At 27.5% G+C, this 13,567-nt stretch overlaps 1 protein-coding gene across 1 annotated transcript; it reads right to left on the bottom strand.

Annotated features, from left to right (window-relative positions):
- Positions 1 to 8,845: 8,845 nt before the first annotated feature.
- LOC111284291 (uncharacterized) lies at positions 8,846 to 10,969 on the bottom strand. The gene has a single exon (XM_089763337.1). The coding sequence runs from the start codon at positions 10,888 to 10,890 to the stop codon at positions 10,279 to 10,281; it is 612 nt and encodes a 203-aa protein (XP_089619463.1). The 5' UTR covers positions 10,891 to 10,969; the 3' UTR covers positions 8,846 to 10,278.
- Positions 10,970 to 13,567: the final 2,598 nt, after the last annotated feature.

Here is a 13,567-nt window from a genome sequence, read left to right as displayed (position 1 = left end):
ACTTTCAAACATAAGGTTCAAGGTTTAATTAGAGATGGTGTGTTGAGTTTTAAGGATAAATGAGAGCCCAAGATTGTTAAAAAGGTATTGCCTAGTCATAGTTGCTGAAGAACTTGCCCATGGCAATACCATGATCTTAAAGCTAGAGAATAGGATCAAGTAATAGATTTTAAGATTTTTCCAAAAAATGTTCTTGGATGTTTTTGCCAAAATAATTTTTAATTTTTAATTAGAGATTTTATTTTTCTTCTATTTCTTATTATGTGATAGAATTTAATGCTTGCATCCATTTATTCATGTATACATTTTTTTTTGTATAAATTCATAATAAACATTGTCTTAATTCTTAATTGTGACAATAAGATTTATGAGCCTGATCATCAATTAATTTTGTTACCACTCATGGAGCCAAAACAACACAGCTAAATTGAAAAAATGTGAGTAGATTTGGCCGAGATAATGTAAATACTAAAAATTTTGAATAGAGAGAAAAAGGTGAAAGAAACTCGTATACAGGTATCTTAAGGGGCACAATCGTAATAAGCACCACCTTTGGGGGCATACTCTTATTCTAGAATATCTTCAATAGCTTTACCAATTTCATTCTTTGATGATTTTGAAAAACTAGAAAAATTGAAAGATTGTTCATTTGAAGCAACAGAAGATTCATGTGCTTATAAGAAAATGGATCTTATAGAAGAAAGGCTTTGAGCTATCGAAAAAATAAATTTTATGGATCTATGGATACATTAAAGCTTTACTTGATGCCATATGTGATTATTTCACCTAAGTTCAAGGTCTCAAAATTTAAAAAATATAGTGAGACTAAATACCTGATGACCCATGTCACTATATACTATAGAAAGATAACTGCTAATGCTTATGATTATAAACTCTTGATTCATGTATTTCAAGACAATCTTACAAGATTTCCTACTAAATGATATACTCAGTTGGATAGAACTTAAATCACTACATTTTAGAGCATACATAACTTAGTACAAACACATTGTAAAGTTAGTCTTAGATCAATTGTCTCTACAAATTATGAAGAAAAAAGATGTTGAGAGTTTTAGATAATATGCTTAAAGGTAGAAGAGTACTACTGCCCAGGTTTAACCTTCTTTAATAGAAAAAGAAACTACAATCTTATTTGTCAATATTTTTAAAGTTTCATACTATGAAAGAATGATTAAAAATGCAATAAAAGTTTTTACTGACATGGTCATATCAGGAAAGATAAGAGAAAATGCCATAAAAAGTAAGAAACTTAAAAAGGATAATGCACTTGATGTAAAGGATGTGTGTGTACTAAGAATGGAAAGAGAAGATGTTTAAGTCGTGATGTATGAAGAAAAACAGGTTGAAAGCTTTACCCCATACGTGACGTACCAACTTTACCACCTTATTGTAAATAACCTTTGTCAAAATCCTTATTTTCACCAACCAACTCAATAAAAAGCTCCTTACATAAGTTATTATCCCTAATTTGCTACTCAACCATTGAATGGCCAAAGAAGATAAAAAAATAGTCTAGGTAAAATCCCAATTCTAGTTTTTGATCTTTTGCCTAGGCTGGTAAAGTACCAGTACCTCACATCAATATCTTTGAAAACAACTCCAAATCTATCAATCAAGAGTTATGATCCAAATGGTAAATATGATTATCATATGAGGGAAATTGGGCATTCGACTAAGAAATGCAAACAATTGAAAGAAAATATTGAAAGCCTCATCCATAGTGGCACATTGACCCAAGAGTTTTTGAGCAATGAAAAGTTATTTTATCATAGGTTGATTATTCTTTTTATATTGATTTCTTGGACATGTAGTCATTGGTTTCTAATGAGTTTTGATTATTTAGGTTCTTACAAATGCATGCAAAAAAAATTAAGAAATTTGGTGATTATTATTAAGAATGGGTATCTTGAGCCATTTCCCTGAACATTTCATTCTTTTCAATTGAAAGATTAAAAACCCTAAGAATTTCCAAGGATGAAAATTTCAAATTTTCACCCTATTTGACCATAATGAATCTCAAAATTTATTTATCTTCATTTGGGTTATGAACAATGAGATAGTTAATTAATTTATAAAATCTTTTAAAGCACTGTCCTAAGCTTTTTAATTTTTGGTAATTTAATAAATGTCAAGGTTATTTTAAACATGTCACCACCTAAATTCCTTGAGCTATGTTTTTTCAATTTGTTCAATATTTTGGCTTATGCTACATTCATCTTCTTTTTGAATCCTTTACCAAACGATCATTTGTACTCATTTTGGGACAAAAGCCAAATTTGCTTGATGTCTTAAATAACCTTTTTGACCATTCTAACGAATGAACAATCGAATGGATTTGTTATCAAAATGTATTATAAGTATGAGTTAAAAAAAAAGTAAAAAAAGAGTTGATTGTGAAATCATGCATGTAGGGCATTCAAATGAACCTAAGTTAATTAGAAAATAAATGGTCTCTTGAGAACTACTTTTAAATAAGTATCCATACTTGAAATGAAAAATGATCATCTTTCAAATTATCTTAAAAAAAAAAGTAAATATCCATTTGTTACCCCTTTTGAGCCTATTGATTATTCTTTTTGAATGAACTCTAACTAATGATCACTTTTCAAATTTTAAGGTAAGTTCAAGAAGAAAGAGATCTCATCAAAAGGGCATGTGATCTTATGCTAAAGGTTAGAAAATAATACCTTATGTTAAGAAGCAAGCTTGAAATAAGATGAGTTTCAAAAATTTTGAACCCATGTAAAAAAAATGAAAAAAAAATAGAAAAATGAAAAGACGTGTTTTGAAAAAGGGAAAAATGTCTCTAGAAAAGACATGATTCTTAAGTCGATCACTTGTAAATATATTTTTGGACCTATTTATAATTTATTTCAAAACCCTAAACCCCAGCCTACGTTATGTCTTTTAAAAAGTTTATTTTGATCAAGTGTGGATATCTAAATTGAAATTTTTTTTTTAGAAATTCACCATTACTTTTTGATTTTTAATCAATTCTAAATGCTTAAATTTATGATGGAATATAAAAAATAATATATAAAAAAAGAATGAAGCTTTATGGTGAAAACTTGAAATGGTAGCCTATAATAAAATTGAAACTCTGAAAGTAACTAATGACTTTTCATGTAGCACCAACAAGATTTTTCTTCAAAAGCCCAAAGAGATTGATCTCATTATAAAGATTCTCTCTAAAATTTAGGCTTTGTTCCTTTTTCAAACCTAAAATTTTAAGCATGACATAGTTGATTTTGACATTTATTGAAATATCACATATCAAAAATTGAAAGGAGTGCCAAAATATATTGTACTTTAAAAGACTATTTTTAATTGTGAGCCCAGATGAAAAGATGTTCTTATTCTCATTCAATGACCAAATTACTTTGGTATTAAGATCCTTCTTGATGTGTTAAATCATTGTATTTTTTTGGAAAACCAAAGTTATAATTCATCATCCTTATTCAATGTGGTATTCATTAATTTTTAAGAGATTTGATCACACACAGAAGAGAGTTGTGTGGGGCAATTTTCAATGCTATTATTAGAAAGTTTTGAGAAATGTTCAAAATGTGTTAGATTTTAATGCTCATGGTAAGAGATAAATGAATGCTATAACAGACCTTTTTAGGGTAAAAAAATGCCAAATGCAAGGGATCGATATTAAAACAACTCATTAGACGAGAAGAACGATTTTCAAGAATGAAAATGTTGAGAATATCTGCTATAGGTTGTGAAAAAACTTGTTAACTAATTCAGAGGTTATGTCATGAAAAGATGGAATAAAGAAAAACTTTCAAGAATCCTATTACCACAATTAGGGACATTTGGTATAGAATTCATGCATTATATTCATTGCACTTTATGCATTATATGCATCACATATATTTTGTATGTTGCATTCATATTTTTAAGTTGAAAGAGATGTTGACTTAAAAAGAAACTTTGATCAAATAAGATTTTACTTCAGAGTATATTTGTTAAAATTTTTTAGTATTAGTCTTAAAAAACCTTCGAATATATCTTCAAAACTGTTAAACTCTTTTTAAAGTCTTTCAGGCAAAATCTATAAGACCTTCGGACATAATTTTTTTAAAAACCTTCAAATATCTATTTTATTTTTAAAGTGGTTGAACATTTGTTTTATATAAGCTTTTTTGAAGTTTAATTTATAAGATCTCCGAGCAAGATTCATAAGTTTTTTGAGCTGAATTTATTTTAGATTTGAGATTTATAAGATTTTTGGGCTTAATCTCCAAGTCCTTAGGGCAAGATTCATAAATCTTTCGGGCTTATGTTTTAAAGTTGAGATTGCAAGACCTTTAGGCGTAATCTTTATGTTCTCGAGGCAAAATTCATAAGTCTTCTTACCTAAATCCATTTTACAGTTGAGATTGGTAAGACCTCCGAGCATAATCTCTAAGTCTTTCAGGAAAGATTCATAAGTCTTTTGAGCTGAATTTATTTTAAAGTTGAGATTTGTAAGACCTCTAAGCATAATCTTTATCTTCTAAGTAAGATTCATAAGTCTTTCGAGTTGAATTTGTTTTAGAGTTAAGATTTATAAAAACCTCTAGGCATAATCTTCAAGTCCTCTAGATAAGATTTGTAAGTCTTTCTAGTTGAATCTATTTTAGAGTCGAGATTTGTAAGATCTTTGGATGTAATCTCTAAATCTTTCAGGTAAGATTTATAAGTCTTCAGAGTAAAATCTATTTTAGAATTAAGATTTTTAAGACCTCTAAGTATAGACTCCAAATCCTCCTAACATGATCTATAAGACCTCTAGGCATAATCTTACATATCATTTTTTAAAAAGAGTGGAGCCTTTGTTTTAAAAGAGCATTTTTTTAATGTTAAGAATGATTTGTTAGACCTCTAGGCTTAATCTTCAAGTTTTTGGTTGAGATTTATAAGAAGTTGTGTGTTTTTATTTTCAGGTAGCCTTTAAAAAAAAACGTTGAATAATTTGGTCCTGGACATAATAGTTGTCTATGTCCTTACACAATTCTTGTTTCACAAAAATTGTGCAAAAAGAGGTAATTGTAAACATTTCATTTTGTCCGAGATTATTTTTGGATAGGAAATGGGCTTTCAACTGTGAATTGGACTTGATTAGGAAATGTCGGGCCCAATAAAAAAAATTTTAATTTGATTTATTATTATTATTATTATTATTATTATTTGGTTTAATTTTACTTATTTTAAAAGGTAAAAAAAAGAAAAATAAAAAAATAGTAAAAAAGGAAAGCTTGAAAAAAGAAAAACAGGTGAAAATTTTGGTGCTTGATTCATATAATCACTGAAAGATTAAGTCATAATCAAATCAAATCACATGCAATCAAAATCTCATAATCAATTGTTTTTCATATTTAAAAGAGATTAAATCCCTATAAAGAACCAATCAGAAAACGCAAAATGGAGGGGAGATTAAAGGTGTTTAAAATTTCTCTAGGTTTGGGTTCTTGTCGTGAATAGTAAGTTTTTGGTTTTGGGTTAGTTTTTTAGGAAAATTTGGGGACTATTTTGAGCTTTCTAGATTTTTTTTTGGATTTTGAGATTTTTGATTTCTAGATTTGGAAAATTATTTGGATTCGATTTGATTATAAAGTTTATAGGCTTTTAGGTTTGATTCTTGGACATTAGGTTTAGAGGGAAGTTCTGGGCTTGGAGTTTTTTTTTTTTTTTTTTTTTGGGTTTATGTTCATATTTCTAGGATTTTTTTATGAGTTTTTCGGTGAACATTTGAACTTTTCGGCTAAGCTCATAGTGGTCAAAGAGAATCTATAGTGGGCTTTTTTTTTTTTGGTTCTTAGGATTTTTGAAAAAATTTAAAATTTTCAGTTATCGATTGAATTTTCTGACTCTAAAACTTGGTTTTTGGCCAACATCTACATTTAATGAACTTCCCAGTAAGATTTTTAAAGAGAAGTTAGAGGAAGTTTGAGCTAGAAAGAGAAAAGAGAAGGGTTTTCTAAAAAAAAAAACTAAAACTTAGGCTTTTATACGCAACTAAAACGATAGCGTTTTGAAGACCCGGATATACGTGTAACTCGAGTAAGATTCGTACACAACCCGCTGACACAACCTGACTCGATCGCAATAATTTCTTTCCTCTTTTCATTTTATTTTTATTTTATTTTTCCTATTTTATTTTCATTTCATTATATATATCTTTTTTTTACTATTATTTTATCCTTTATTATTATTTATTATTTTAAATTAAGCAAATACATTATTTTATGAATTTCATTTTTTTATTCAAAGACAAAATATTAAATAAAAAAATTTCTAAAATAGATTCATGAATCCTACCAAACTATTGAAGGATTTTTCATTAATTTAAATTTTTATGAATTCTACTAAACTATTGGAGAATTTCAGAAATCAGTTTCTTTTAAAAAAATTATTATTTGTGGAATATCCTATTTCATCCTACAAAATTATTGGAGGATTTGCATATTAAATTAAATCTTACTAAATTATTAGAAGATTTAGTATGTTACAAAAAAAATCTTATCAAACTAGTGGAAGATCTATATCAAAGTAAAACCTACCAAACTATTGGATTTTACCAGTTATTTCTTGGAAAATACATTAATGAATTCGATAACGAAGCCTATTCGGAGTAGGACATTAGTCTTCATAAATATTCTTGAGGTAAAAAAATTATCTTAAATTGCTATCAAACTATTAGAGTAATTTTAGAATCAATTTTTGATAATTAAATTACTTGGTAAAATTATAAAAATATTTCAAGGCTTGGGTAATTTAAAATCAAATCGATACCATCTTTTGAATAAGCACTGTGAGAGTGCAATAACTTTCCTTACATATAATTGTACTTTAAAATCTAAAATTTGGTTTTGTGAATTTTAGAATATACTATTTAAAGATACTTAAATCTATCTTGAGATTCTTTTTTAAATAGAACAAATTCAATTAAGTAGTCAATAATATTTTAACAAAAAAGATTGTTGACGACTTTTAAAATTTATGTTTAACGGTAAATCTACGGATCTATGCGTAATGACACTAAAATTTTTTTGATTGAAAAAAATATTATTATGCATACAAATTCTTTCGAACCTATAATATTTTACCACAAATTTTAATAACATGTTAACTAATAAAAATCAGTCTACAATTAAATCCTTCTTAATTAAGTACAAACGAGTTAACATTAATATTAATTCGAAACACAAACAACAATTTAATCCACCTAATGACACCACTCATTAATTTTACTACCAGAAGCATTTCATTTGCTTAATTTTGGGCAAATTCTTTGTCTTTGTCATATAGATAGTTTGATTTAGATTTTCCTAGCTATTACATGAATCAACATAGTAGGGCTTATTAAAAACCCTGGTAAAAATTGCTGCAAAAAGGTACACTATATATGTAACTATTTCAATTTGGCCAATATCCCTTATTTTCAGCACTCCAATTCCATCCCTGTATATATATGTATCTATATATACAAATTGATGTTTATATTAGATTAATGAAAAATTGAAGAATTAATTTAATGAAATAATTATAGGCAAAACGTTGACCTCAAGAACAATATCTCTAAATTCAATAATGTCTCTCTATGAACAGTTAATTAGAAGGGCACAAATCTTTCAACAAATGCTATATAATTATGTTTTGTACAAGTCCAAGTGGAATCCATTATACGTTAGGTCGTTTGATCTACTGAATTTAAGATTCTTTTAGGAATCCAGCATTTTATAGCATGATTTTTATGTTTAGTTTGAAAATTTTAAGATTGTCCCCTTGTGTTCGAAAATTAATATTTTTAACAGTATCAAAACAAAGAAAACAGTAAGGAATCAGACATTATCAACTTCCTGAGGTTTTTTTTAAATTTCTAATGGAATACAAAATTTATTGTATTTTTGTCCCAAATAATTGATATTTAGGATTCATCGTACTCTTGAATATTACCACAATTGCATAATAATTTAAGGTCCCATCTAGCACGCACAAATGCATTAAAAGGCCCAATATTTGACACCTAATATCGCACATTAAAAGTGTCATGAATGGGATCAAGATTATATTTAGTATTAATAATTTATATATTTATTTGGGTTCGATTGGATTTAAAATTTCATATATCAAAATTTTTACAAATCCAACTCAAATTAAAAAGTAAATCTCAAACCCACAAATTAAGCTTATTTTATATAATAAAAAATTTTAAAAAATGTGATAAAATTAAATTTAATGAAATTTATTCAATTCATATCTATAGATAAATTAAAAATAAAAATCATATATATAAAAATAACATTTAAATTTAATAAAACATATATAATTTTTTTATTTTGAATTGTTATATATATGTGAATTAATTTATATATAATTCACACACATATATATATATATATATATATTGAAATTCAGATTGGGCCGAGCTTAAATTTTAAATATTTTATCTAAGATTTTATTCAAAATTTAAATAGATTTAAAAATTATGCTCAAGCTTATTTAATAATTTTAATTTTTTATTCAAACTCTCTCAAAACTTGAACGAATCTTAAAGTTTAGACAAATAACTCGACTCTTAAACAAGTTTATCGCATATGGGAAAGTATATTTTTTATAAAATAAACATTAATTCAGTTATTTTAATTAAATTTTTTACAATTAATTAAATTTAATTTAATAAAGATATAATAATAAAAATTGTTAATACATGTATATTATATCAATAATAATTTAATTATTTGACATGAAACAAACATTTATAATAAAATATTTATTTTTAATTGAAAAAAAATTTGTCCAATAAACAATATTTCTTATAATAAATACTGTATTTAATTATAAAATAAATGATATATAAAAAAAGTAAATATCATCTTTTACAATAATTATTACAATAATAGATGATGTTTACATGATATAAACGTTATCTATAACCATAACAGGCGATGTTTACTATTTTTAAACACCATCTATTACCTTCAGTTAATTACAAAATAAATACGTAGGACTCACAGTAAATTATTCTCTCCTTCGTCCTCACAGCTGACCCGTCATCTCATAACGACCTTATCTGGTTCGATATCAATCAACTTCTCCACGCATTCCACGGCTTCTTTAGTCATCCCTCTCCTCACCTTCCCAAAAAAAACCACCTTCAGAGCCTCAACATTTCTATACTATTTCTCCAAAACCTTCTCATACCTCTCTTCGTCCTCACTTTTCCTTGTTTCCCTCTAAATTTACTCTAGAGCTGGTGAGCAGGAAGAGCCAAACATGGTATAGCATTGAAACACTCCAAAAAAATGAAAGACCCAACAAGGAAAACGACATTTTTTCCAATAAAGATTTGAAAAACTGTGTCTTGGAGAGATAGCCGAGGTTTTGGTTAAGAGAATTGAAGTGGGGTTGTGGGAAGTGTGAAGTTTGGTTGCTTGGAGAGGGAGGGAATTTGGTTTGTGGAAAAGGAATGGATTGGTGAATAGTGGGATGAGGGTTTTCGAGGGTTTATGTTTGGGAAATTGTATTTGAGAGAAGAAAAGCTTTGATTGAACACATTCTGGAGAGACAATTGGAATGGAAGAAGTGAAGTGATTATAACACTAGACAAGATTTGACAATTGTCTACCGAAAACCAGAGGCATTTTATATAATTTATCAGGCAAATAAACTTACCAAATACATATAGTTTAAGAAAGTAAATATTGTCTATTATGATAATAAATGACATTTATATAATATAGATCTCATTTATTATCTTCTTTAATTATTTAATTTTATTCTTTAATATTACTTTTGAAACTTTCAGTTGGCATTTTTTTTTATGTTAAATAAATAAAAATATAAAATCTTCATGTTAAATTATATATAAATAATTTTAAAATAAAAAAATAAATTACACGTTATATAAATATATTATTTAATTTAATTAAGTCATTACAAGTTCAATAAATAAATATATCATCAAAATATTAAAAATTAATTATTCATATGTTAAATAAATATATTATAAAAATGTTAAATAAATAATTTTATAAATGTCATGCATTAATAATGTGCGATGCAGTATAATAAAAGAATTTATTAGGTAATTTAACACTTCACCAACTAAATATAAAAATCTTATATTTTTTAAAATCAACAAAGTACAAGAATCATTACTTTCTTTTGAATATCTCTTTTCCTAAAATCACTTACTGTTATGAAATTTAAAATTCCGCTATGTATGTATATGTACGTATGTATAGGTAATGATTAGAAATCATACTATTGCTTCTCCTTTTGTTTCCACTGCAACCCTATGAACCTGCAAGGTGAAAACCTGATCTTATACTCTGAAATCGTCTCAAGTTTAGGTGACCAAACTTGTTCTTTAGACCCAACAAGCATCTCGTAATGTTTCTTCAACTCCGGTGTGCTGCAAAGAAAACTATTCCCAGGACTCCCAATTGATCCTTCTTCTTTGCTTCCATGACTAATCAACCTTGTTATAAACTCAGGCATCACCTTGATCAAAACCCTACCATTGGAACCTTTGATATACTCAAAAGGGCACTGGCCGAAGTTGATTGGAGCAGGTTTAGGGCTAGAGTTTAAGGCAGCAAGAGAAGAAGCTGAGAAGACATTGCATGCAAAGCGATCGAGAGGGAGAACAAAATAAGTTTGGCCTGGCATGAGGTAATCGTCTATGGCTAAAGCTGGGATGGGGTGACCAATGAAGAAAGAGTCCGCATGGCAAACCATCCTGTCTGGAAACTCAAACATGACCTCGCCGGCCATATGTTTTCCCGTTAGGATTCTTGTATTTCCTTCCCAGAAGATCAGCTTCACTAGAGACCTTGGATTTCGTTGGAAACATGGAGATATTGAATTGCCCATTATATATATAATATGATCTGATGATCTGAAAGAGAAATGATGAATCAAAGAGAGAAGATTGTGTACATACTTATAATTAGAGAAACCAAACAAGAGGAAGGGTTATGTTTATATAGAAGAGAAGGTGAAGGATTGACTTGGAGAAAGTCCATATTTGTTTTCTTGTAGAGTTTGATGGGGTCGGTCGTCGGTGGTCAGCAATGCCGGCTTTGAAAAACTCTCTCCCACACTCTTTTTATATCCCAAAATCAAGTGGGGGTTCGGGTCTCCTTAACATTTATTGTTCCAACTAATCCAAAAGCAACCTTTACCTTACCCCAAAATGAGCAAAACCTCAATATGAAAAATATTGTTTTAGATTGTCCGCGGCAATGAAACTCTTAATGCCAAATTGCATAGAACACATAATTAAGGAATTAGTTTATTCTCATTTAAAACACTGCATGTAAACTTAGATAATATCAAAACTATATATAATAATTAGATAAACATATAGTAAAAATATAATAACCGTCATTAATGTAATTAAAGTTTATATTTAGTTAAATATTTCCGATTGGCTTATAGAATAGGAAGCCCATAATTTCACATTTCAACACACTTTTATTTTGATAAAGTAAAGCAAAGTGTAATGATGCATCTATCTTTTTAAATTAGTGTAAGACAAGATCAAAATTCCAGTATGAAGTATATATAATATTTGATACTATAAAATCTAGACAAGAAAAAATGGAGATCAGTTCGATTATTAAGAGATCTGGCGTTATAGTTGATGTGTAATACTATGAAAGTAGGTCAAAGCGCAATTATATACTTCAAAATCAGTTGTGTTAGTAATATAGGTATAACTTGCACAATTATATGATGTATTCCCTAATCTAATCTATCAATTAACGATTTTTTTTACAAGTAAGATCATAGCATAATGATAGAGGGAAGAGATATGCAATGCTAGAAACCAGGGGTTTTAGGTAGGGGGACCAAGTTAAATATATGTATACATATGAATGTAAATACATACATGTACATGCACATATATATATTTATTTAATAACACCATAAGTAAATTATTTTATAGAAAAAAATCTTCACATTTTACAAATATATTCAATTATATTACTCTTTTTATTAAGAGAAGACAAAGTTTAAATTTTTAAATAAACTTGAAAAGTAAATAATGCTCTTAAAATAAAAAAAAAAAGGGTTAGAAATTTACAAATAAAATTTAGAAATAATTATATTTTTCAATAATTAATATTAGTAGGATTTGATTATTGTAATTAAGAGATCAATACTAATAGACCACATGACATTCGTTTATTTTGAGGGGTATATTTCTAAAATTAATTCATAATATCATATAAATTCAATTAACTTTTAAAATTCTTAGGGATGGCCCCTCATACACCTACGTGGCATTATCAATGGTTACACTGTGATTTAAATTTTAAATTTATTGAAATTCATATCATAAAGCAATTATAGAAATCAATAGGATTGAATTTTGAGTTCATTAATTAACATGTTAGTAATCCATGACGCAAACTTTGCGGACAAAAATGAAAAAAAAATCTTTTAAATGTATATAACCCGATTAATGTGTTTTAGAATAATTGACTTGATCCATTTTCGAAACAACCTTACATTTCTATAAATGAACGACGACCATGAACTAGGGATCATATAACTATCTATATGTATTCAAAACCCATGCGATTTATTGAATTGTTTAATGTTTTAAATTTGCTGGAAATTAAGTTCCATATATACAATTCCACGTAATGCATAGCCAGATTAATTATCCTAAAACTCAACAAAACTAATAAATTTGACCCAGCTGAGCTGCACCTCCAACGTACGAAATACGAATGATTGAAAATTTGAACTCAAATTAACCTAAAAAAGAAAATGGAAAATTCGAACTCAAGGGCTTGTCTAGCTCAGGATCGATCAACCATCGTCTTAATTTGCACTATTAATTTTTTTTTGACCATTCTAATTATCGTACTTTTTCTATCAATTAATTTGACTTTACCAATTAATGTTTTGACTTCAAAGTTCAAACTCTTTGATGGGAACTCCGTTTATTAACTTCACATGCATGTTGGATCATTGAATTGTAGCTACTACAGTTCGTTGGGAAATAACACAAACTTGTTAATCATTTTGCCAATATATGCAGGATTTGAGGATTTGAGACCCTTTTTGTCATTTGAATTAAGAGTTTATCATTCTATTAACAATTTATATAATTGTTGTTTTTATTAATTTTTTTTATAATTAAAAAAAATTATCTTAACACTATTAATGGAGTTTAAAAACTTTACCAGCATAATTAATAATGTCTGTAAGATATATTTAAAAATTAATATAACAAAAAAAAAATCTTTCGGTTTCTTAATTCCATTTCTAAAGTTTAAACACTCTACTAACGAGTTATAGAAGATAAACTCTTTGAAAAAAAATATAGCATATTGTGCTTATAAAGTGTTAAAACTTTTCTATCAAAAAAAAAAAAAAACTATTACAACTTTAATGTTAAAAACCTCCCTTTCTCGAATTAAGTTCTGATAATTACATATGGTTTAATAGTAAAAAAAGCTGTTTATTAGGGAATTAGGATGGAGAGATCTCCCATTTTAATTTGACTTGGTATGAATGAGTTACATGGAAATTT

The sequence above is a fragment of the Durio zibethinus genome, chromosome 6 (assembly GCF_047325235.1).
Source record: "Durio zibethinus cultivar Kanyao isolate XHJ-2024 chromosome 6, ASM4732523v1, whole genome shotgun sequence".
NCBI classification, from domain to species: domain Eukaryota; kingdom Viridiplantae; phylum Streptophyta; class Magnoliopsida; order Malvales; family Malvaceae; genus Durio; species Durio zibethinus.
The sequence above is the reverse complement of the archived record's forward strand: the minus strand, read 5'-3'. Positions and strand labels throughout refer to the sequence as shown.